Source organism: Podarcis melisellensis (assembly GCF_964234715.1).
Source record: "Podarcis melisellensis genome assembly, chromosome: 8".
In the NCBI taxonomy this organism is placed as follows: Eukaryota; Metazoa; Chordata; class Lepidosauria; order Squamata; family Lacertidae; genus Podarcis; species Podarcis melisellensis.
Window position 1 is genome coordinate 81087216 of NC_138540.1, and position 20566 is coordinate 81107781.

General features: G+C 46.5%; 2 protein-coding genes across 4 annotated transcripts in view; both read right to left on the reverse strand.

Moving 5' to 3' along the window:
- Nucleotides 1-4252: 4252 nt before the first annotated feature.
- The window catches only part of LOC309376178 (uncharacterized protein), a 44129-nt gene continuing 27815 nt past the window's right edge, over nt 4253-20566 (reverse strand). The window contains exons 1-7 of one of the 2 annotated variants that reach the window (XM_081922417.1): nt 14042-14135; nt 11758-11871; nt 9380-9499; nt 9121-9219; nt 6763-6845; nt 5536-5577; nt 4253-5292 (exon numbers count right to left, since the gene is read on the reverse strand). In XM_081922417.1, the coding sequence (XP_081778543.1) occupies nt 5203-5292; nt 5536-5577; nt 6763-6845; nt 9121-9219; nt 9380-9499; nt 11758-11871; nt 14042-14102 (609 nt within the window). In that variant the 5' untranslated portion in view covers nt 14103-14135 and the 3' untranslated portion in view covers nt 4253-5202. Of the gene's footprint in view, nt 5293-5535; nt 5578-6762; nt 6846-9120; nt 9220-9379; nt 9500-11757; nt 11872-14041; nt 14136-20566 lie in introns of those variants that run through there. The other variant, XM_081922418.1, reaches the window with a different exon arrangement.
- Nucleotides 16628-20566, reverse strand: part of LOC309376108 (cell adhesion molecule CEACAM21-like) — a 31815-nt gene continuing 27876 nt past the window's right edge. Inside the window, exons 3-7 of one of the 2 annotated variants that reach the window (XM_081922298.1) lie at nt 19841-20113; nt 18917-19018; nt 18610-18704; nt 17674-17715; nt 16628-16938 (exon numbers count right to left, since the gene is read on the reverse strand). In XM_081922298.1, the coding sequence (XP_081778424.1) occupies nt 16891-16938; nt 17674-17715; nt 18610-18704; nt 18917-19018; nt 19841-20113 (560 nt within the window). In that variant the 3' untranslated portion in view covers nt 16628-16890. The remainder of the gene's footprint in view (nt 16939-17673; nt 17716-18609; nt 18705-18916; nt 19019-19840; nt 20114-20566) is intronic. The other variant, XM_081922297.1, reaches the window with a different exon arrangement.

Sequence of the window (20566 nt, forward strand, 5' to 3'; positions counted from 1 at the left end):
GGACAGCCCAATTTATCAAGGGGATGGAGGAAAGGTTATCACATTTCAGAATATTGCCAAATAACGATGTCAATCAACATTTGATTATCTTCCTCTACCTGTCAACAATAGAAAGTGTCCTTTCATACTGCATCACGGTGTGGTACGCTGGTTTGACATCAACTGATAGGAAGTGCCTACAGAGGGTGGTGAATACGGCACAAGATATTATGGGCTGTCCCGTGAATCTGCTGGATGACATCGCGGAAGAACGTTGCCTCAGGAGAGTGAGGAAAATTCTCAGGGATGATTCACACCCTGGCCGGCACTTTTTTGATCTCTTGCCCTCAGGCAGAAGATATAGAAGCACCAACAGGGTAAAGAACAGCTTCTATTCGTGGGCTGTTAGGCTGCTGGATGAAAAGATAACAACAGGGCAACTGATTTTCGGGTTTAGTGGATGTATGTCAGTAAACGAGGGGAATTAAGACTAAGAGAGCTGAGTGGGGGATGCTCGTGTAATCTCACTGTATACAAGTTGTACAAGTGACAATAAAGTATTTCAAACTATTTCAATTTAAATTTTGGGTTTTTCTCGCTTCAAAAGGGGAGGTAAGTTAGGGTTGCGATATGTCCAGAATTTCCCGGACATAGCCGGAATACTGCAGGCGGAAGCAGTGTCCAGACGGGAATGGCCGAAGGGTCTGTGAAAACCTGGACACTTAAAAATAGCTCAAAAACTCCCTCTTTTTTGTTTTGCCCAATAATTTTGGGCTAAAAAAGCTCAACATTTTTGTGTGTTCGGATTTTCACTTTTAGAAATATGGCAACCCTATGCTAGGACTCGGAGGTGTTCAGTGAAGTTGAATGTTGGAAGGTTCAGGAAAGACCAGAGAAAAGACTTTTCCCACACGGCCCATAGTTAACCTGTGAAATTCACTCCTGCAAGTGACGGCCACCCACTAGCATAGCCTTAAAAGAAGATTAGACTCATAGAATCATAGAATCATAGAATCATAGAGTTGGAAGAGACCACAAGGGCCATCGAGTCCAACCCCCTGCCAAGCAGGAAACACCATCAGAGCACTCCTGACATATGGTTGTCAAGCCTCTGCTTAAAGACCTCCAAAGAAGGAGACTCCACCACACTCCTTGGCAGCAAATTCCACTGTCGAACAGCTCTTACTGTCAGGAAGTTCTTCCTAATGTTTAGGTGGAATCTTCTTTCTTGTAGTTTGGATCCATTGCTCCGTGTCCGCTTCTCTGGAGCAGCAGAAAACAACCTTTCTCCCTCCTCTATGTGACATCCTTTTATATATTTGAACATGGCTATCATATCACCCCTTAACCTCCTCTTCTCCAGGCTAAACATGCCCAGCTCCCTTAGCCGTTCCTCATAAGGCATCGTTTCCAGGCCTTTGACCATTTTGGTTGCCCTCCTCTGGACACGTTCCAGTTTGTCAGTGTCCTTCTTGAACTGTGGTGCCCAGAACTGGACACAGTACTCCAGGTGAGGTCTGACCAGAGCAGAATACAGTGGCACTATTACTTCCCTTGATCTAGATGCTACACTCCTATTGATGCAGCCCAGAATTAGACACATATCTCCAGGGCTGTCACATGGAAGAAGGAACAAGCTTGTTTCCTCCTGCTCCAGAGGGTAAGACTCAAACCAGTGGCTTCAAGTTACAAGAAAGGAGATTCCGACTAAACATCAGGAAAAACGTTCTGGCGATAAGAGCTGTTCGACAACGAAATGGACTCCCTTGGGAACCTCTCCTTCATTGGAGGTTTGTAAACAGATTGGATCGCCATCTGCCATGGATGCTTTAGTTGAGATTCCTCCATTGCAGGGGGTTGGACTGGATGACCCTGGGGGTTCCTTCCAACTCTACAATTCTATGAAGGACCCTCCATTCTCCACCCCATCCTGGTGCAATAAAGAATCACATGAGAACATAGATGGCTCCCAAAGTCCAGTGTCCAATGGGACCTCAGAGGAGCGGTAAAAAGATTCACATGTTGTTTTCATTGCCCTCTCAATCTCATGCAGGCTGGGGTGGGGGACAGTTGTAGACGAGTATATGATGTTTGACAGGTGGTAATAATAATACAGTGGTACCTCATGTTAAGTACTTAATCCGTTCCAGAGGTCCGTTCTTAACCTGAAACTGTTCTTAACCTGAAGCACCACTTTAGCTAATGGGGCCTCCTGCTGCTGCCGCGCCTCTGGAGCACGATTTCTGTTCTCATCCTGAAGCAAAGTTCTTAACCTGAGGTAATATTTCTGGGTTAGCAGAGTCTGTAACCTGAAGTGTATGTAACCTCAACATATGTAACCCGAGGTACCACTATAATAATAATAATAATAATAATAGGATTTATACCCTGCCCATCTGGCTAGGTTTCCCCAGCCACTCTGGGTGACTTACAGCACATGTAAAAGCACAGCATCCGAATAAAGTCCCTGTCTTGGTGGAAATGCATCAAGTTATGTGCAGATCAGTGCGGCCTGCAAATTGTCTCCCCAAAATAGTGACAGCCTGAATGACTCAAAGTGTGGAGAGGCAATTCTAGAAACACAGAAAGATTGTTTTGACAACTGAAGAAGGAAGCAATAGATGGAGTCATGAGTCAAGTCTTTCAGGCGCCTGAGGAAACTGCAAATGTCAATTTCTCTCCCTCACACACACAATTAAGTAATATGGGGCAGAATCCTGTGGGAATCTTCTCTAAATGAACAATATGCTTGCACAATTCAGTTCAACGGGGCTTCCCTCAGAGAACTTCCCTCCATATCAGAGCTATCAGTCTTGCAGCGTTGAGTCAAACATTACATAACCATACAGACGGGTGGGTGCTACACACAATCAACTCAGCATACAGCGGTTGCTTCCAGACAACCTGTTTATTGAGCAAATATTCATCATCGTCTATTATTAATACTAATCATTTACTATTATTATTTACATTTGTATACCAGCCACCCAGCCATGTTCTCCAGGTGCTTTACTTATTACGATAAAACACAAAACGAAATTTATAATAAAAATCCAGAAACCGAAACAGAGGAGCTCAGTCAAAACAGCACCACCAGTGGAAATCTGCACAAAACACAGCAGCTAACACAATTTAAACCCAGCATAGAACACATCAAATGGAGAACAAATGGTTCAAGTCAACCAATATTCCTTTAGAAGCAGAGACTATAGCAAACCAGCTATAAGCACCCACTTCAAGTCTTGACTGAGCTGGGAATAGGGTTTGCTTGTTAGTCTTTATTTTATTTTAAAATATTTTTTTTATTCACTTTCTTTTCTGTCAATACATACATCTCATATCAATAACATATTTATTACACCTCTTCCCTCCTTGGTTTCCATCAGCTTCCATTCTGGTTTGTTACCCCCTTATTACATACTGCTGTTTCTTAAAATCCACTATATCATTTCTTCATTATTTTTAATGTTCTCTGTTAATAAAGATGTGAGTGTTTATTTAAATCCTGCCATCAAGTCGATGTTCTTTCTTTGATTCTGCAAACATATTATAAAAGTTTCCCTCTCTTTTTCAAAACTCCTTTTCTCGTAGTCTGTCCATCGGTTTTGCCAGTTCTGCATAATCCATCAATTTCTCTTGCCATTGTTCTTTTGTCGGAATTTCTCCAGTCTTCCAGTTTTGTGCTATCAGAATTCTCGCCGCCGTAGTAGCATACATAAATAATGTCCTCTTCTCTTTCGGCAGATCTTGACCTAAAATACCTCACAGGAAGGCTTTTGGTTGTTTAATGCTTGTTAGTCTTTAAACTACATGGCTGCCATGATGGCAGCTCTCCCGTTCGTGGGAGAGACTCGGGCGGAGGGAAGTGGGGTTATGTGAGATTGTAAAATCCCCTGAAAACCCCCAAGGTGATTTGGGGGACCAGGGGACCCAAGATCATCTTTGTGCTGTGGGATGTGAAACACAAGAGCAGTCAAGTACAACATTCCTAGAGTGAACATGTTTACACATGGGGAGGAATGTTTGTCCAGCCAGCAGGTAAACTTCCTGTTTCCTTTTGGGCTGGGACAGACTTCCTCTGCATGTGGCTAGAGGTGGGCTTGGCCTCACCTGTACAGGTAACGACAAAAGCACAGGGCAGGGCAGCCATCTCTCTCTCTTTGACTACATGCATCGAAGAAGCAACATCTGCTTAGCCAAAAGAGGACAAAGGGACTGTCTCCTTATGAGATAGTTTCCAGGTGCTTTCTAAGCTAAGTTGGCCTTCTGGGATCCTATTGTGAACAGAATGTGAGTAAACTCTTTTTATACTTTCATAGAAGACTGTGTCGTGTCTTATCTTTTATGAGGGAATAAGAGGGAAATACCAGAACAGTTATTATAGAGGCTTTAGTGAGCCTGAGCAAATGCATCCGCTGTGAGTTTAAAAAGGGGAATGTTACTCTGCTAAATTGTGAACTTCTTAACACAAGTTGGAAAGGCTATAATCAAACAATATATCCTCTCCCGCATCCCTGAACATTTGCACACGTGCCCGCTCCTGCTACTGAAAAAGCAGGAGGGGAGAAGAGGCTGGGTCACGAAGAGTTTGCAAGTAAACCATTTTTAACTTACCAAATTTGAGGTCTCTTTCTATGCTGAGGGCAGTGGGGAGCTTTGGAAGCAACCAAGAAGGGGATATTTTAAAGGTCCAGCAGCCTATATTTCCATGCTTTACTTCACCGCGTGTTTAGTGATTTTAAATCTCTGCTGGAGCTCTCTCACCAAAGACGACTTGCCCCAAACCTGGATCTAGGCATCCAGTTAATTCTCCTTTTTATTATACAGGATGAGTCCTTAAAAAGAGGCCCCATGGATATAGAGTACACATGTTCCACAGGGCTTCTTTTAAAAGACTCACCCTGTATGACTAGTATTTATCCATCTCAGCCAAATTACAAAAATTCCCACCCAAAAAACTCAACATTCACCACCCACGATCCCTTTGCAAGCAGAGATGTTTAGGAAAGTCTCTCCAGCTTAAGATGGGAGCAGGGTCACAAGGAAGCAGACTCTTCTTCCAATGCTGATTTGTTGTGGCTGCTCATTCAAAGCGAGGGCTAGGATTTGCAGAAGGACGGGCCTCGAAGGAAGGAGGGTCCATTTTGATGGAGAATATGATATCCCCACTTCAGATGCGCTGAAATGAGCACATCTCCTCTGAAAAGGGATGAGCAACAAGGGTCAAGGAGACAACCCAACAGAGGGGACTTCCAATGGGTTTTGTCTGAACATCAACTCGTTGTAGACGTTCTGATCTCCATGCTGCAGACTCTAAAGAAGAAATGGAGGCAGTGCATCAGGTGACATGATTGATTGATGTTTGTGCCTGGGAGGAGGGAAAGGTAAGAAATCCCGTCCTCTGACCAGCTGTCAGAGACACAAGAGCCCATCTCTCCTTTGCATCTAGGCTCCCTGGAGTGCACCCAGCACCACCTCCAAAATTATTGCCTAATATGGGCTTTTTCCGGGTCTTTTCTGAAGGGTAAATCATGAAGAGATCCTGCTAATGCTTACCTCATAATGCTGGTCAGCTTCAGAGGAACTGTTGGGCATGACCTGGAATGAATGAAAAATGGTTGAAGGGCATTTATTGGTTCAAATCCCCGCTCAGCCATGAAGCTTACTGGGTGACCAGATACTGCAGCCATGTCCAAAGTCTATTTTAGGGACCCAATCTGGCCCACCGGTTGATTTAATTCAGCCCCCGTGGCAGTATATGTCCTGGGGTTAATTCCTAAAAAAAGTTCAACAACTTCAATCCTAAAAAAAGTTTGGGCACTCCTGAGCTACTGTCTCTCAGCCTAAGCTTTGTGTTAATGTAGCACCTGATAAATCACTATGGGGTGGGGATTGTCATGTTATACATTTGTTATTATGCGAGAAGACTCCCTGAGAGAAGGCTGAGAGAAGACTTCCTGGAAAGGACCCTGATGTTGGGAAAGAAGGAGGGCACAAGGAGAAGGGGACGACAGAGGACGAGATATTTGGACAGTGTTCTCGAAGCTACCAGCATGAGTTTGACCAAACTGCGGGAGGCAGTGGAAGACAGGAGTGCCTGCCGTGTTCTGGGCCATGGGGTCACGAAGAGTCAGACACAACTAAATGACTAAACAACAGCAACATTGTGCATTTTAATAAATACATATCTTCCTGTTTAAAGTTGGTAAATACCCCTGGACAAGGACTGTTATACTCTCGACAGCACCTCAAAATCTGAAAGCCAATGTTGAATAGTTGTCAGGGACCGTGCTGAGGAGGGCTGCACTGAGGAAGTCTCCCCCTCCTCCTGATCCTGAATGTTCCCAGGAGCAGGAGGACAGTATAGATTTGGAACAGCGGTTTGTGGAGGGACATAATTCAGATGGCAGAAGCTGGGAGATACTGGATGGGGAACAGCTAGCAGAAGAAACCCTGGAAGAGAGAGGGTTAATATTCACAATCTCTGGATAGCATTCACCCGCCTTCCCCAAAGACACAGAGAGCTCAGAAAGTGGCAGAACAGAAAGTGCAGAGGGTACAAGCTCAGATTACAAGACATAAGAGTGATGCAGATTAATGGGGGGGGGGAGTGACCCTTAATTGGGAGCACCGCCATTTCTAGGTAGACATATTCTTTTCTCTCTCGCTGTGATTATTAAAGAATCTAACTGGTAAGACGTTCCTTTCGTTTGATCTTATTTACTGCCACAGGGGAGGAAGCAGATCCCCCAAAGCCTTTGTGTCGCCCACTTGAGGCCTCACCTTTTGAGCAGGGGAGATGTTCTCATATAACGGTGTTACGGAGATGACCTGGGTGGGTGTCCCATGGCTCTTACGACGGACGCCTGAGAAAGGGAGGAGGTTCAGAGTCAAATGTTAACATCCAGTGGCGTAGCGTGGGTTGTCAGCACTCAGGGCAAGGCAAGTAATTTGCACCCCCTAACCCGTGGATTTGCGCCCCCTAACCCGTGGATTTGCGCCCCCTAACCCTAACCACCAGATGTTGCACCCGGTGCGGCCGGCCCCCCCCCTGCACTCCCCACGCTACGCCACTGTTAACATCCAACATCAAATGTGGTCTCTACAGGGCATGAAGGGCAAGGGGGAAGGGTCGTCATTCCTCAGTGGGAGAGGATCTGCTTTGCATGCACAACACCCCTAGTTCCGTCCCCGGGGGGACCTCTAGGTGAGGCTGGGAGCATCCCCTCTCCAAATCTCTGGACCACTCAGTGTAGACAATACTGAGCAAGATGGAACAAAAGGAAGACTTCTTATAAGGCAGCTTGGTGGTAGAACACCTGCCCTGTATGCAGAAGGTCCCAGGTGCCACCCCCAACAGCATCTCCAGGTTGGGCTGGGAGAGACAGGATAGCTCAGTTGGTTACAGCATGGTGCTGGTAATGACAAGGTTGCAAGTTTGATCCCCACATGGGACAGCTGCATATACCTGAAGGAGCATCTCCACCCCCATCGTTTGGCCCGGACACTGAGGTCCAGCTCCGAGGGCCTTCTGGCGGTTCCCTCATTGCAGGAAGTGAAGTTACAGGGAACCAGACGGAGGGCCTTTTCGGAAGTGGTGCCCGCTCTGTGGAACGCCCTCCCATCAGATGTCAAGGAAATACAGTGGTGCCTCGCAAGACGAAATTAATTCGTTCCGCAAGTTTTTTCATCTTGCGAGTTTTTCGTCTTGCGAAGCACGGTTTCCCATAGGAATGCATTAAAAATCAATTAATGCGTTCCTATGGAGACCGCTTGCCAGGCTGGCGGTGCGGAGAAGGGCTTTTCTCCCCACCGCAAGCCTTCAGCACAGGTCCGAGAACAGAGGGGAAGGCGCGCAGCGCTTCTCCTCTGTTCCCGGGACTTGCGGTGGGAGGAGGGTTTTTCCTCCCCACCGCCAACATTCAGAACAGCATTCTGAATGTTGGCGGTGGGGAGGAAAGCCCTCCTCCCACCGCAAGCCTTCAAGACAGGTCCGAGAACAGAGGGGAAGGCGCGCAGCGCTTCTCCTCTGTTCCCGGGACTTGCGGTGGGAGGAGAGTTTTTCCTCCCCACCGCCAACATTCAGAACAGCATTCTGAATGTTGGCGGTGGGGAGGAAAGCCCTCCTCCCACCGCAAGCCTTCAAGACAGGTCCGAGAACAGAGGGGAAGGCGCGCAGCGCTTCTCCTCTGTTCCCGGGACTTGCGGTGGGAGGAGGGTTTTTCCTCCCCACTGCCAACATTCAGAACAGCATTCTGAATGTTGGCGGTGGGGAGGAAAGCCCTCCTCCCACCGCAAGCCTTCAGGACAGGTCCGGGAACAGAGGGGAAGGCGCGCAGCGCTTCTCCTCTGTTCCCAGGACTTGCGGTGGGAGGAGGGTTTTTCCTCCCCACCGCCAACATTCAGAACAGCAATCTGAATGTTGGCGGTAGGGAGGAAAGCCCTCCTCCCACCGCAAGCCTTCCCCGCTGTCCCTGGAGATTTCCCTATGGGCTTTCGTCTTGCGAAGGAAGCCCATAGGGAAATTCGTTTTGCGAAGCGCCTCCAAAACGGAAAACCCTTTCGTCTAGCGGGTTTTTCGTCTTGCGAGGCGTTCGTCTTGCGGGGCACCACTGTAAACAACTATCTGACTTTTAGAAGACATCTGAAGGCAGCCCTGTTTAGGAAAGTTTTTAATGTTTGATGTTTTATCACTTTATTATTAATAATAATAATATTCTGTTGGGAGCCACCCAGAGTTGCTGGGGAAACCCAGCCAGATGGGTGGGGTAATAATAATAATAATAATAATAATCCTGCATTGCAGGGGGTTGGACTGGATGATCCTCAGGGTCTCTTTCAACTCTACTGATCTATGATTCTGTGATTCATGACCCCAGCTTGCAATCTGCTGCCTGTCAGTGTTGGCCGTCCTGGGCTAGATGAACCACTAGCATGATCTCCTAGGTTCCTAGGAGCACTTTTTACAGGGTCTTCAAAGGGTCTAAGGAAAGGGATGGATTTTAAGCCTACAAACATATCTCCTTCCTTCATAAGGGGGAGACTCCAGGTTCCCCAACTCCTTCCTGCTCTGGACACGAACCATCATTTCTTTCTCACGGTTGGGAGTCTTGTGCTCCCAGGTTCCAGTGTGTTACTCACAGAGAAAGAAGTAAAGCAGAAACCCAGCTCCGACCAGTACCAGCAGAACCACCATGATGACGATGGTGGCCACCACACTTTTTGAAGGGTTGACTGGGCCTGCGGAGAATATTTTTAGGAACTTCAGTTGCTAGGTGAAATCCATCCCTTGATCTGAAAGGAGCAAGGTTAGCACCTCTGCTTGCTGCTCAGAACTGGAAATGTAAGAGTTCCCCTCCCCTCAGTACTTGGAAGTCAAACTATTGCTCTGAGTTCCCACCTGTTTCTGTATCAGTGAAGTTCTTTTCTTTGTGTAGATCTGATAGTTCCTCTGTCGTTGATATTATGGTCCTGGTCGCAGTTTGTGAATGCATTGAGAAGAAGACGAAATGGGTGGCAGCTGCAGGGTGGGTGCCAGGAGTCCAGGTTCCGGCGTAAGAGTAGGTAATTAAAAAGGAGTAAGCATAGGTAATTAATAAGGAGGATTTATTGTAAAAACTAACAGATAACTCTGGACAGCTCTAACGAAGCCGCTGACATTATTACTCAAGATGGCCCTTCTGAAGACTCCTTCTGGTTCCTACAGAAGATATTGAACTTTCGCACCTTAGTCTCTTGTTTTGCTTCCTGTCTAGCAGCACTCCCTTTCGCCAACTCTTCGGACTTATTGGATTAGCTCCAGCCTCTTCCCATTCTGACAGACTATCTCTGTGTCTGCTTGCATCTGTTTGAATTTCCTGAGAGCTTTGGCTGTGTTCCAGCCCACTCTCAGTTGTTCCCTTGGCAACCGGCATTTCAATGTCCAAGGGAGTTGCACTGGGCACTCGCCACTGTTCAGCCTGCATCAGATCTAATCCTCTCTTTTCTGCAGCTAGCTGTAAAGTTCCACTAGGAGCTGGCTCATTCCTGACAGTGGGGATGGACAGAGAAAAGGACCATTAACTTCAAGGAAAAGGAAGAGGACTTGTGCCCCCTCCAGACTAGGGATAAGCAAATACATCCATTTCTGTTTCTCATTTTTTCCAATCTTGGGTTGGGTTCAGTTCTCCACATTCGTTTGAAAGTTATAGAAAAGAAAATACACCTCCTTGTGAAAATCCATCAACGTTTTAAGAGTGAATTTCTTCCAATATACATGTAATTTTGCCTGAGACATACACTGTAACAAAGCAACTTTCCCTAAAAATGTAGACTGAAAAGAGAACTCAGCTCTGGGTGAATAAAAGGAACACACTGAGGGCGTCCCCCTAAAAGATGGGAAACTAGAGGGGGAACATACCTGAGATGTTTATGTTTATATTCCATTTTACATCCCAGAAATTATTTTTTTAATGATTTTTCAAGTTTATACATTTCCATAAATTTACAGTCATTTTAACACTTCAAAACTTGTCTCACTTCCCCCTCTTTCTGTGGTTCCTTAAATTTATTTTTAACATCTTCTGCATATCCAAATTAACTTAATTTGTTCATTTATTCATCTACTTTAAATATATACTCTTATGAAACTGCAGGTTATTACAATAATCCTGCCAATGTTCTTATCTGTTTCAAATTTCTCTGTAAATATTCAACAAACTATTTGCATTCTTTTATAAAAAGTTTGTTATCTTGATTTCTTATTCTTCCGGTAAGTTTTGCCATTTCTGCATATTCCGTAAGTTTTTGTATCCATTCTTCCTTTGCTGGGACTTCTACTTCTTTCCATTTTGGGGCAAGTAACATTCTTGCCGCTGTAGTAGCATGCATGAATAAGTTTCTATATAGTTCAGGTAGTTCTGTCCGTTTAATTCCCAAAAGAAAAGCTTCTGGGTTTTTTATTTTTATTTTTTACAAACATTATTTTAAACATCCTTTCAATCCATTACATATCATTTCCCAGTAAGCTTTAACCTTCCTACAAAACCACCATATATGACAAAAAGAACCTTCTTTCTATTTACATTTTCAACAATTATTTGATTTAGATTTATACATTTTTGCCAACTTGCACGGTGTTAGATACCATCAATATATCATTTTAATAACAGCCCAGAAATTCTTGCATTTATGGTGTATATGTTCCAGAGTCACTTAGCCTTAAATCTGCGACCCCAGTTTCCCACCCAATGAAGGCAAATACATTTTCCTGTCCACAGCACAGAGGTCCCGCTATCCAAATGCTCACTATGTGAAAATTCACTTATCCAAACGTGAGACATTAGTACCCAACCTGGCTATATACACTGCAGATTCAGATATCCAAACAGCTGGACCTGCATGCATCCTTGAACAACCTTTTGGGGGTTTCTCCCTGGTCAGTGGCAGGTGTTTCACCAGAAACCATGGTGGGAGGGAGGAAGGGGAAGAGATCGGTCAAATTAGAGAGCATTTCGCCCTTCCTCATTTGCCCCTTCCAAGGTTTCAGAGGGTTTCCCCAGGTTTTCCCTCACCATTTGGTGGTAAGAATTTCATGGTTGGGAACGCAATAGAAATTTCCCCATAGGAATTAATGGAAATCATTGGCTTGCAAACAGTCACCTAACAAAAGGATTTCCTGAGAATGCATTGTGTTTGGATAGCAAGAGCTATGGCACCTGATAAGAGATAAAAATCCAATTTCTCTCATCAATTGTCCCTTGATCCCAGAGCAGATAGTAAGTTGCTTTAGGTCAGTACCGTCTGTTGAGAAGATGGCAGTCTGTGGTTCTGGAGAATATCCTTCAGTCGTGAAGGGCCTTCCAAGACTGTCCTGGGCTTGAGTCATCAGGAAGCAAGAACTCAGGATGAAATCTGTCGGGTGGAGAAGAAGGAAAAAGACCTCCATATGGACCACCTCTCTCCATATTAACCGACCCGGACCCTGAGATCATCTTCTGAGGCCCCTCTTCGTGTGCGGGTGGCAACACCAGGGCCTTTTCTGCAGTGGCTCCACATTTGTGCAATGCTCTCCCCAGGGAGGATTGGCTGGCACCTTCATTATACACCTTTAGGCGCTAGGCAAAAATATTCCTCTTTAACCAGTGCCCTTTTAAAATGGGTTGAGGAGATGTGTTGTATGATATTCACATCATTTTGAAGGGGCTTATTCGTATATTTTGAATGACATCATAGACGATTATTTATTCATTAACACTCATTAGGAACCAAGCATTACACATGCACTCTAAATACCCCAGTCCATTTCGGCAATCCCAGCCAGGCTGGCAAAATAATGCGCCTCAGGCGGCAGGTCCAGCCCCGCCATTGTGCCACTGCTAGCCCTGCTGTGGCGTCCATGCCGCCATGCCACCTGCTGCCATTTCACCCTAGCGCTCCGGGCTGCTGATGTGGCACCCTGGCTGCTGCCACTACCTTGTTGCAACGGTGGAGTTGGCGGCAGCACAGGCATGGTGGCAAGGGCAGAGGGCCTTCTCGGTAGTGGCACCCGCCCTGTGGAACGCCCTCCCACTGGATGTCAAAGACAAAAACAACTACCAGACTTTCCCCCCAAGGCAGCCCTGTTTAGGGAAGCTTTTAATGTTTGATAGACTTTTGTATTTTAATATTTTGTTGGAAGCCGCCCAGAGTGGCTGGGGAAACCCAGCCAGATGGGCAGGGTACAAATAATAAATTATTGTTATTTGATTATTATTTGGTTGGCATTTTGTACACACCAGCAACATGTCCTGGACCTCCCCTGCGCTCAAGAATTCTGCAAACAATAAGTGCAGCCCTTACTTTATTGGGCAAGCGAGTCAGTTCCTTTCCTGGCAGCTCAGCCTCAGCCGCCTTCTGGGGCATGAAAAAAGGGGAAACGTTCTGGGACTTCCCCTTCCAAGACCCTCCCATGCTTCTAGGTAAGTAAATAGTAGCGTAAAGGAGCCCAGTGAAGGAGGTCTGCACCCCTGTCTGTGCTCACCCCCTTCAGGGACTCAGGATGAGTCCTTTCTACTCAGAAGGCCCGCATCTCATTGGTTACCCAGGTTCCTCCTCCAAGAGAATTTGCCACTCCATCTCTGACTCAGAAAGGACCACAACCTGGTCCTCTGGTGTTCAGCGTTCAAAACTCCCATCGTTCCAGGCACATTTTGAGACAGGGAATTTCATCAGCGTGAATAGTTTCTGAGCTCTGGGGGAAGTACTGCGCCGAAGATTTCAGATTAAAACTGCAGAGGGGAAGGAAAGGAGGGTCCTTTTCTGTGTCCCCACCAGTGGTGTAGCGTGGGGGGTGCAGGGGGGGCCGGCCGCACCGGGCGCAACATCTGGGGGTTAGGGTTAGGGGCGCAAATCCACGGGTTAGGGGGCACAAATTACTTGCCTTGCCCCGGGTGCTGACAACCCACACTACGCCACTGGTCCCCACTTCCAGCTACTCTCTGAAGACTGGAAAAGATACCCTCTTAAGAATATTCAGCTTTATATTTTTGTTATTAAAAAAAGCGTGCCTAGACATTCTGTTGTTGCGCCCATAACCTAGGCTTAAAATGCCATTTAGCTCCTAGCTTTCATATCTTGGTTTCTAATACCGCTGATGCTACCCTCAGAGCTCCTTCTTGAGAAGTCTCTGAGGTCATGATCCTACCCCCAGCTCAGCTGCATGTCAGCATCTTTCATTCCAAAAGGACTTTTTGTGCCCTCTTCCAGGGCTCTTACCAGCAACCCCTTTGGAAATGGGGTCCGGATTCTGCATCCTAGTAGGTAGGAAACCGAGTGTGCAACAGGGTGGTCCCTAGCAGGCCTTTTGCATATAAATACATGTTTTAAAAGGTATTTTCACTCAAAACAACACCTTCCTCTAATTCGAATTCTTGAGAACTGCACCACCACAACATTTGGAGAAGGATGAAATTGGGTGCAGAGTTAGGTTTTGACATCTGCATTAGTGGGAGAGATGCAGATCTGTGCTAAAAGACCAAATTCCTCCAGCATCCTCAACTCCCCCCAAATAAGTCCTCCCCATTGCAGGGTGCTGACCTCTCACCTGCTAAGAGCAGCATCTTCCAGGAGACATTCCAGCCATGGGTTCTACGTGGCCTGTCCATCTTGTGGGTGCACTTCCTGAAGGACTGGTTTGGCTCTCTAGTGTTCTGGGGTCTTTCTCTACTCCTTGCCTAGCACCTGGTTCCAGCACCACTGCTGGCTCTGAGCAAATCAGAGAAACAGGAACTTGGCCGCTGAATTTTCAGCACTGGGTTTTCCCCCCTAGGGTTGGAAATAATCCAAACCGAGCTCCTTCGTTCACTTCCTCCTATGCCCTTATCAGACAAGCACTCCTGGAACTTCTCACCCAAATATGTAACTCGGCAGGACCCACCTCTCTGCACTGGGAGCAAAGATGTGATCTGAGATGAAGAGTGTGCATAAGGAGTTGGCAACTTTAGGGTTCATTACAGAAGAGGTTCGAAACAGTGATATCCAAACCAGTCCAGACCTGAGACCCATCTTAGATTTCCAACCATGACTTGGGGCCCTACTCACATTTTTAGTTTTTATTTAGGCTTAACAGATCTGGCGTTTAAACCCGCATCACGTCCTAAGGCATTGGCGTATTATTTTTTGCAGCTGGAGTGAGCCCATATTTCATGCATTGTTGGTCAAACTCCTGAACACTTAACAACAACAACAATTTATTTATACCCCGCCCATCTGGCTGGGTTTCCCCAGCCATTCTGGGCGGCTCCCCACAGAATATTAAAAACACCATAAAAGATCAAACACTGAAAGCTTCCCTAAACAGGGCTGCCTTCAGATGTCTTTTAAAAGTCAGATAGTTGTTCATTTCTTTGACATCTGATGGGAGGGCAATCCACAGGATGGACACAACTACTGGGAAGGCCCTCTGCCTGGTTCCCTGTAACTTGGCTTCTCGCAGTAAGGGAACCGCCAGAAGGCCCTCAGAGCTGGACCTCAGTGTCCAGGCAGAACGATGGAGGTGGAGACTCTCCTTCAGGTATACTGGGCCAAGGCCATTTATGGCTTTAAAGGTCAGTACCAACACTTTGAATTGTGCTCAGAAACGTACTGGGAGCCAAAGTAGGTCTTTTGGGACCAGTGTTATGTGGTCTCAGCAGCCACTCCCCTTCACCAGTCTAGCGGCCGCATTCTGGATTAGTTGTAGTTTCCTTTCAGTTTTCGTAACCTCTGCTTGATTTCCTTTGGTTTTCTTGTGGTTTATGGAGCAAGAGGGCACATTTGCATTGCCATTTAGGCCCGGGTGTTAACCAAAAAAGACTTTCTTTGGCTTTCTCACCCTTTCACTGCCTCTTTTCCTTCTCTGTTACTACAGCTCCCCTGCTCAACTCAGATGCTCTTGCTGCCTCCTCCTCCAGGGCTTGACTTCAGCGGGATGCTCTCGCCAGCAGGACCAGGATGCCTGGGTTCCTTCAGTGCCTCCCCCTCCTCCTCCTGCGGTAGGAGACTGGGTGGGGCAGCCCTGCTGTCCCAGAGACAGCTAGCTCCCCTCCTTCCTTCCTCCCCTCCCTCCGTCCAGTGACTGCTAATGGGTGGGGGCAGAGAGGAGTGCAAAGGCTTTGGTGCTGCAGATGATGGATGGCAGAGGGGAATGGGGAAGGAAGGGCTGGGGACATGGCAAATGAATCAGGCTGGGGAGTGGAGAAACTTCCTCTGATTGTATCAGGAAAAGGGCCAATCAGATACAAGCAGCATGGTGGGGGTTCATGGGAGGTTGAGCCCAGCAATATTTGGTCTGCCGAATACTGGTGTTGCAGAGCACAGATGGACAGTGTGTTCCTAAGGCAAGTTCAGTTTGCACTGAAGGCAAATATATCAAATGTGCAAATTTCCCGAACAATATGGGAACGAAAATGCAGGCATCCTACAGAATTCACACGCACCTGAATCTTGCAATGCCGTTTTGCAACCAACTGATGCATACAAACATGTATATTTTAAGGGAAAGTGTGAGTAGTAAGGAATATAGTCATGAAAACGACAGGAAAAGATGCATCACATTCAGAGAAAGTGGTTGCAAAAAATTGAACGCTAGTCAAAAAATGCATACAAAAATGTGTTTATTAGGAGAGGCGTACACAAAAAGGTTGATGAATTTTCATGGCGATTCCTCGCCTGTTCAGCATTAATCCTGTAGTCTAGTGAGATGCCATTCTGTTTGGCCTTTCCAGGGAGAACTTCCTTTGTTCTCTCTGTCTCAGTATCTGCAAGTCTTTTTCCCAGTGTGAGAGTCCCTTGGGGACCAAGGCTGGTTCATTTGTTCAGAACAAGGACTAGGATTTCCAGAAGGACCTGGTGTCACGGTCCGGTTCATGGGCAATCGAAGTCCCAGCTGGGGACGTCAGGACCAGGGGCAAGATGGCGGGGTGGGAGCAGGAATGGGAGGCCAGAAGCCAGGAGTCAGGAAGCCCAGAATCCAGGGATCAAGAAGCAAGGAGTCAAGAAGTCCAGGGTCCGAGGATCAAGAAGCAAGGAGTCAAGGAGCCAAATATAGCAAGGCAGGGAACATGTCGCTATGGCAAAAAGCTGAAGGGAAATGCTGACCTTATATCCCTTCCCTTCCCTTCCCCCTTATATCCCTTGCCACCAGGTGCTGTGAGTTACCAATTGGCCTCACCTGTGCGGCTGTGCCTTGCCTCTTCAGAACAAACTTAGGAAGGCCCCAGTCCTGCAAAGTCCTACTGGTCACAGGGCCTGGCTCCTGCCTGCACTCCTGACACCTGGCCCTGCAGAGAAAATGTCCTGGTCCCTACAGTTACTCAGCTGCAGCTGAAAGGAAGAGATCTGAAGGGGAAAGAGGGAGGCTTGAGGGCCCAGGAGAGGCCTCAGCAGTGGAGAGGAAGTTGCTGGGTCCATGTCTTATCTCTTTATCTCTTCGTAGACAGAATGGATTCTGGGCTGCAATTTCTAAAGAGAAAATGGAGATGAGTCAGGTGGAAGCAAGAAAGTCAGAACTATTTTGGTTTTGAATTGTTTTCCTGGGTAGCATGAGACTAAGGCTGGTGACATTATTTATATTCTCGGAAGCAGAACATCTTGTAAGAAGAGAAGCAAATCAATGCAAGTGCCTTTTGTCTGGATAATTTATATCGGTTGGGAACCTCGGTGCCCTTTACATGGGAATTCGGATAAATTACAATAGAGGGATTGCCACTGTAAAAGAGCAATTTCGGGGGCAATATCTGATGCTCTTCATTTTTGTGCATGGAGTGAAAAGTTTATACTTTCTGAGATACCCATTTCTATTACAGGAAATTGCCCAGGAAATTTGCACTGGGTAGCTGAATGACAGCAGTGCTGGTGCCAGGCAAACTTCCAGACTTGGGGTGCCACTCAGAAAAGGCTCTGTTTGTGGCTGCCACCCACATTACCACTGAAGGTGGAGGGGGGATCTGGAAAATGGCTTCAGAAGATGGTCCAAATGGTTGGGCAGCTACCTGTGGGAGAAGGGGAGAAGGGGAACTCTAAGGCCCTAAACTGTATGAGAGAAGCTTAAGGCTAACATTTTGACTTGTGCCTGAAATCAAAGTGGAGGCCAATGCAGATCTTTCAGTAATGGGCTATTATTTAGTTGATAATGGATATTTTGAGCCTAGTTGAAATTTTCCAAACATATCAAAGGGCAAGGGACCTTCTACTTACCTCATATGTGTTGTTGGCCTTGGAGGAGCTTTCAGACTTAACCTGGATAGAACACAAAAATATGCTGAAGCTTATATTAGCACAGACAACTGCTGAATCTTTGAGTTCTTGTGAATGGATTGTGGGCAACATTCCCCAGGAAAATGGTAAATCAATACCACATGGGGGGGAAATATGGGCTGGCATCTTGATGCCAAAGGAAGGCTGTGAACTCAATGAAAAATCTGCCTGTATGAGTAATATCTGTGGGAATGTTCAGGGTGGCGGGAGAGGATATATTGTTTACTAATATCCTTCCTAACTTGTGCTAGCAAGTTTCTTTATGTAGCAGAGTTACACCCCCCCTTTTACATGCACAGCAGATAGTAGTTGCAGGCTCGTGTAAGCCTCTCACTAGTATACAATTCAATCTGTCTCAGATTGAATTGTATGTTCCTGATAAGTTTCCTTGAATCCCCCTTAAAAAAATTAAGATGTCACAATCCTATTCAAACTCAATAAAAAAGTTTACTCACATCAGTTCACAGTTGGATTCCTGAAGGCAGATTTAGTTACAAATATGTGCATGTGGATCTATCCCATATGGGGGAATAATCCCAGTGCTTCTTCTAGCTGAGAGCTAGCAGAGCAGTTCTAGCTAAAAGCTGGTCAAATGAAGAAAGTGAAAAAGAGGAAGGTGTGCTGCGTGACTCGTCCTTTTATTACCTGGACAGGTTAGGTCACACGGTTAGGTCACACCCACCTTCTATCACATGCAAAAGGAAGGATGCTCCAGCCAGGAGGAACAGGAAGTTTCGACTGGCTGGACCAAACATTCCCTCGCATGTCTTCTCTAGCACTACAAGGAATGTTGTACTTGACTGCCTCTCATGGATCACATCTCACAATATCCATCTCACGACAAACACCCATCTAGAGGCCCCCTGATTTACTCACTTGAGGTTTTGTTTCTCCAGATGGTGGATCATTCTCATATACCTGAGGGGTGGGTACAACCGGAGAAGAAGTTCTGCCATTCCGATGACGGGCACCTGCAAGAGGGAGAAGAAGTCTGGAGTCAGTCTTACACATGTTTAGCTACCTAGCTGTGCAATATTGCTACTCTGCAACAGCTGCTGTCCCTGGCCCTGCCCCCCACCCCCAAACCCTTGCTTACTGGGCTTCTGCAGCCCATGGCAGCTACTTCAGCCCCCGCCCTGACAAGAGTCTCCTGAAGTCTGGGATCTGCTCTGGTTTTACTCACGGAGAAAGAGGTAAGTCAGGGTTCCCATCAGCACCAGTATTGCAGCCAGAGACCCGATAACAGTCCCAGCGAGGAATTCAGCAGAACTGAAAGCAGAAGAATCTGAAGAGCAAGGCATATTTTTAAGAGACTGAGCAATGTCATAATTAAGGACTGCCTGTAATCTAGCCTCTATAGACCCTATGGTAGAAGCAAGGGGCTGGAAATATGGTAGGGGGGCATTATCCTGTATGCACCTCCCCCCAGTGAGCGTTTCTGGACCAGCAAAAAACAGCAGCAAAACTGTCCACCATACAGTTAGGAGCAGAGCTTACTCTGTTAGGTAAACTGGGTTTTACCAGGGTGCAGCTCTGAGCCTCTTCAGATGGTGAGTCTGTCAGCATAACTTAAGCGCCGCCATGTCAGGGACTGGCTGCATGAGGAAGAGGGGTAGAATCTGCCCAACCAAGAGCTGCTCAAGGAAGGTGCAGAGGAAGAGGATTTTGAGACTGGGGATGGGAGGTGGGATTCTGGCCACACCTTAGAGGAGCTGGGAAGTGCTAGAAACAGGGTGCTTGAGGGATAGTGAACAGACAGGACAGGGTGAGGAGGAGCCAATAATAATAATAATAATAATAATAATAATAATAATAATAATAATAATAATAATAATGCAATAAACATTAAAAACTTCCCTAAACAGGATGCCTTCAGGTGTCTTCTAAAAGTCAGATACAGTGGTACCTCTGGTTAAGAACTTAATTCGTTCTGGAGGTCTGTTCTTAACCTGAAACTGTTCATAACCTAAGGTACCACTTTAGCTAATGGAGCCTCCCACTGCCAGAGCACAAGTTCTGTTCTCATCCTGAAGAAAAGTTCTTAACCCTAGCATGGAGAGCAGAGTCAGGAGGAAAGGTATTGCTTGTTTATTAGTGGATTACTCACATGCCATAGTTATCTTACTGGGGTTGCTTGTAGCATTACTGACAGGGTTGACTGCCTGACACATATAGACCCCTTCGTCCTCTTTGGTGATGCCAGTTAGCCTGAGGGTTCGGTTCCGGTCAGAAAGCCCAGTCTTAGATGGGACAGGATTACCATCCTTGAACCAAAGGATGGAGACATCAAGGCGGTCAGAGGTGTTGCAGTGTAAGGTGACAGTTGTGTTCTCTGCCACTAGGGATTCTGTCGGCTGCAGAACTGGGTGGGAGAGGATTTCTGCAGATGAAACAGAAAGACAGTCATCATTTGTGGGTCCTCATGGTCACTGAACCTGCTTAAGGCATCCTTTCTCAACATCCACAGATGTTGTTGAACTACAACTCCCATCACCCCTAGCTAGCAAGGCCAGAGTTCAGGGATGATGGGAGTTGTAGTCCAACAACATCTGGAGACCCACAGGTTGAGAGCTGCTGGGTTAAGGTCTCTTCAATTGTAGCTACTAGAGAAGGCCACTTTGAGGCTGCTACTCAGTACAGTGGTACCTCGGGTTACATACCCTTCAGGTTACATATGCTTCAAGTTACAGACTCCGCTAACCCAGAAATATTATCTCGGGTTAAGAACTTTGCTTCAGGATGAGAACAGAAATCGTACAGCAGTGGCACAGTGGCAGCGGGGGGCCCATTTGCTAAAGTGGTGCTTCAAGTTAAGAACAGTTTCAGGTTAAGA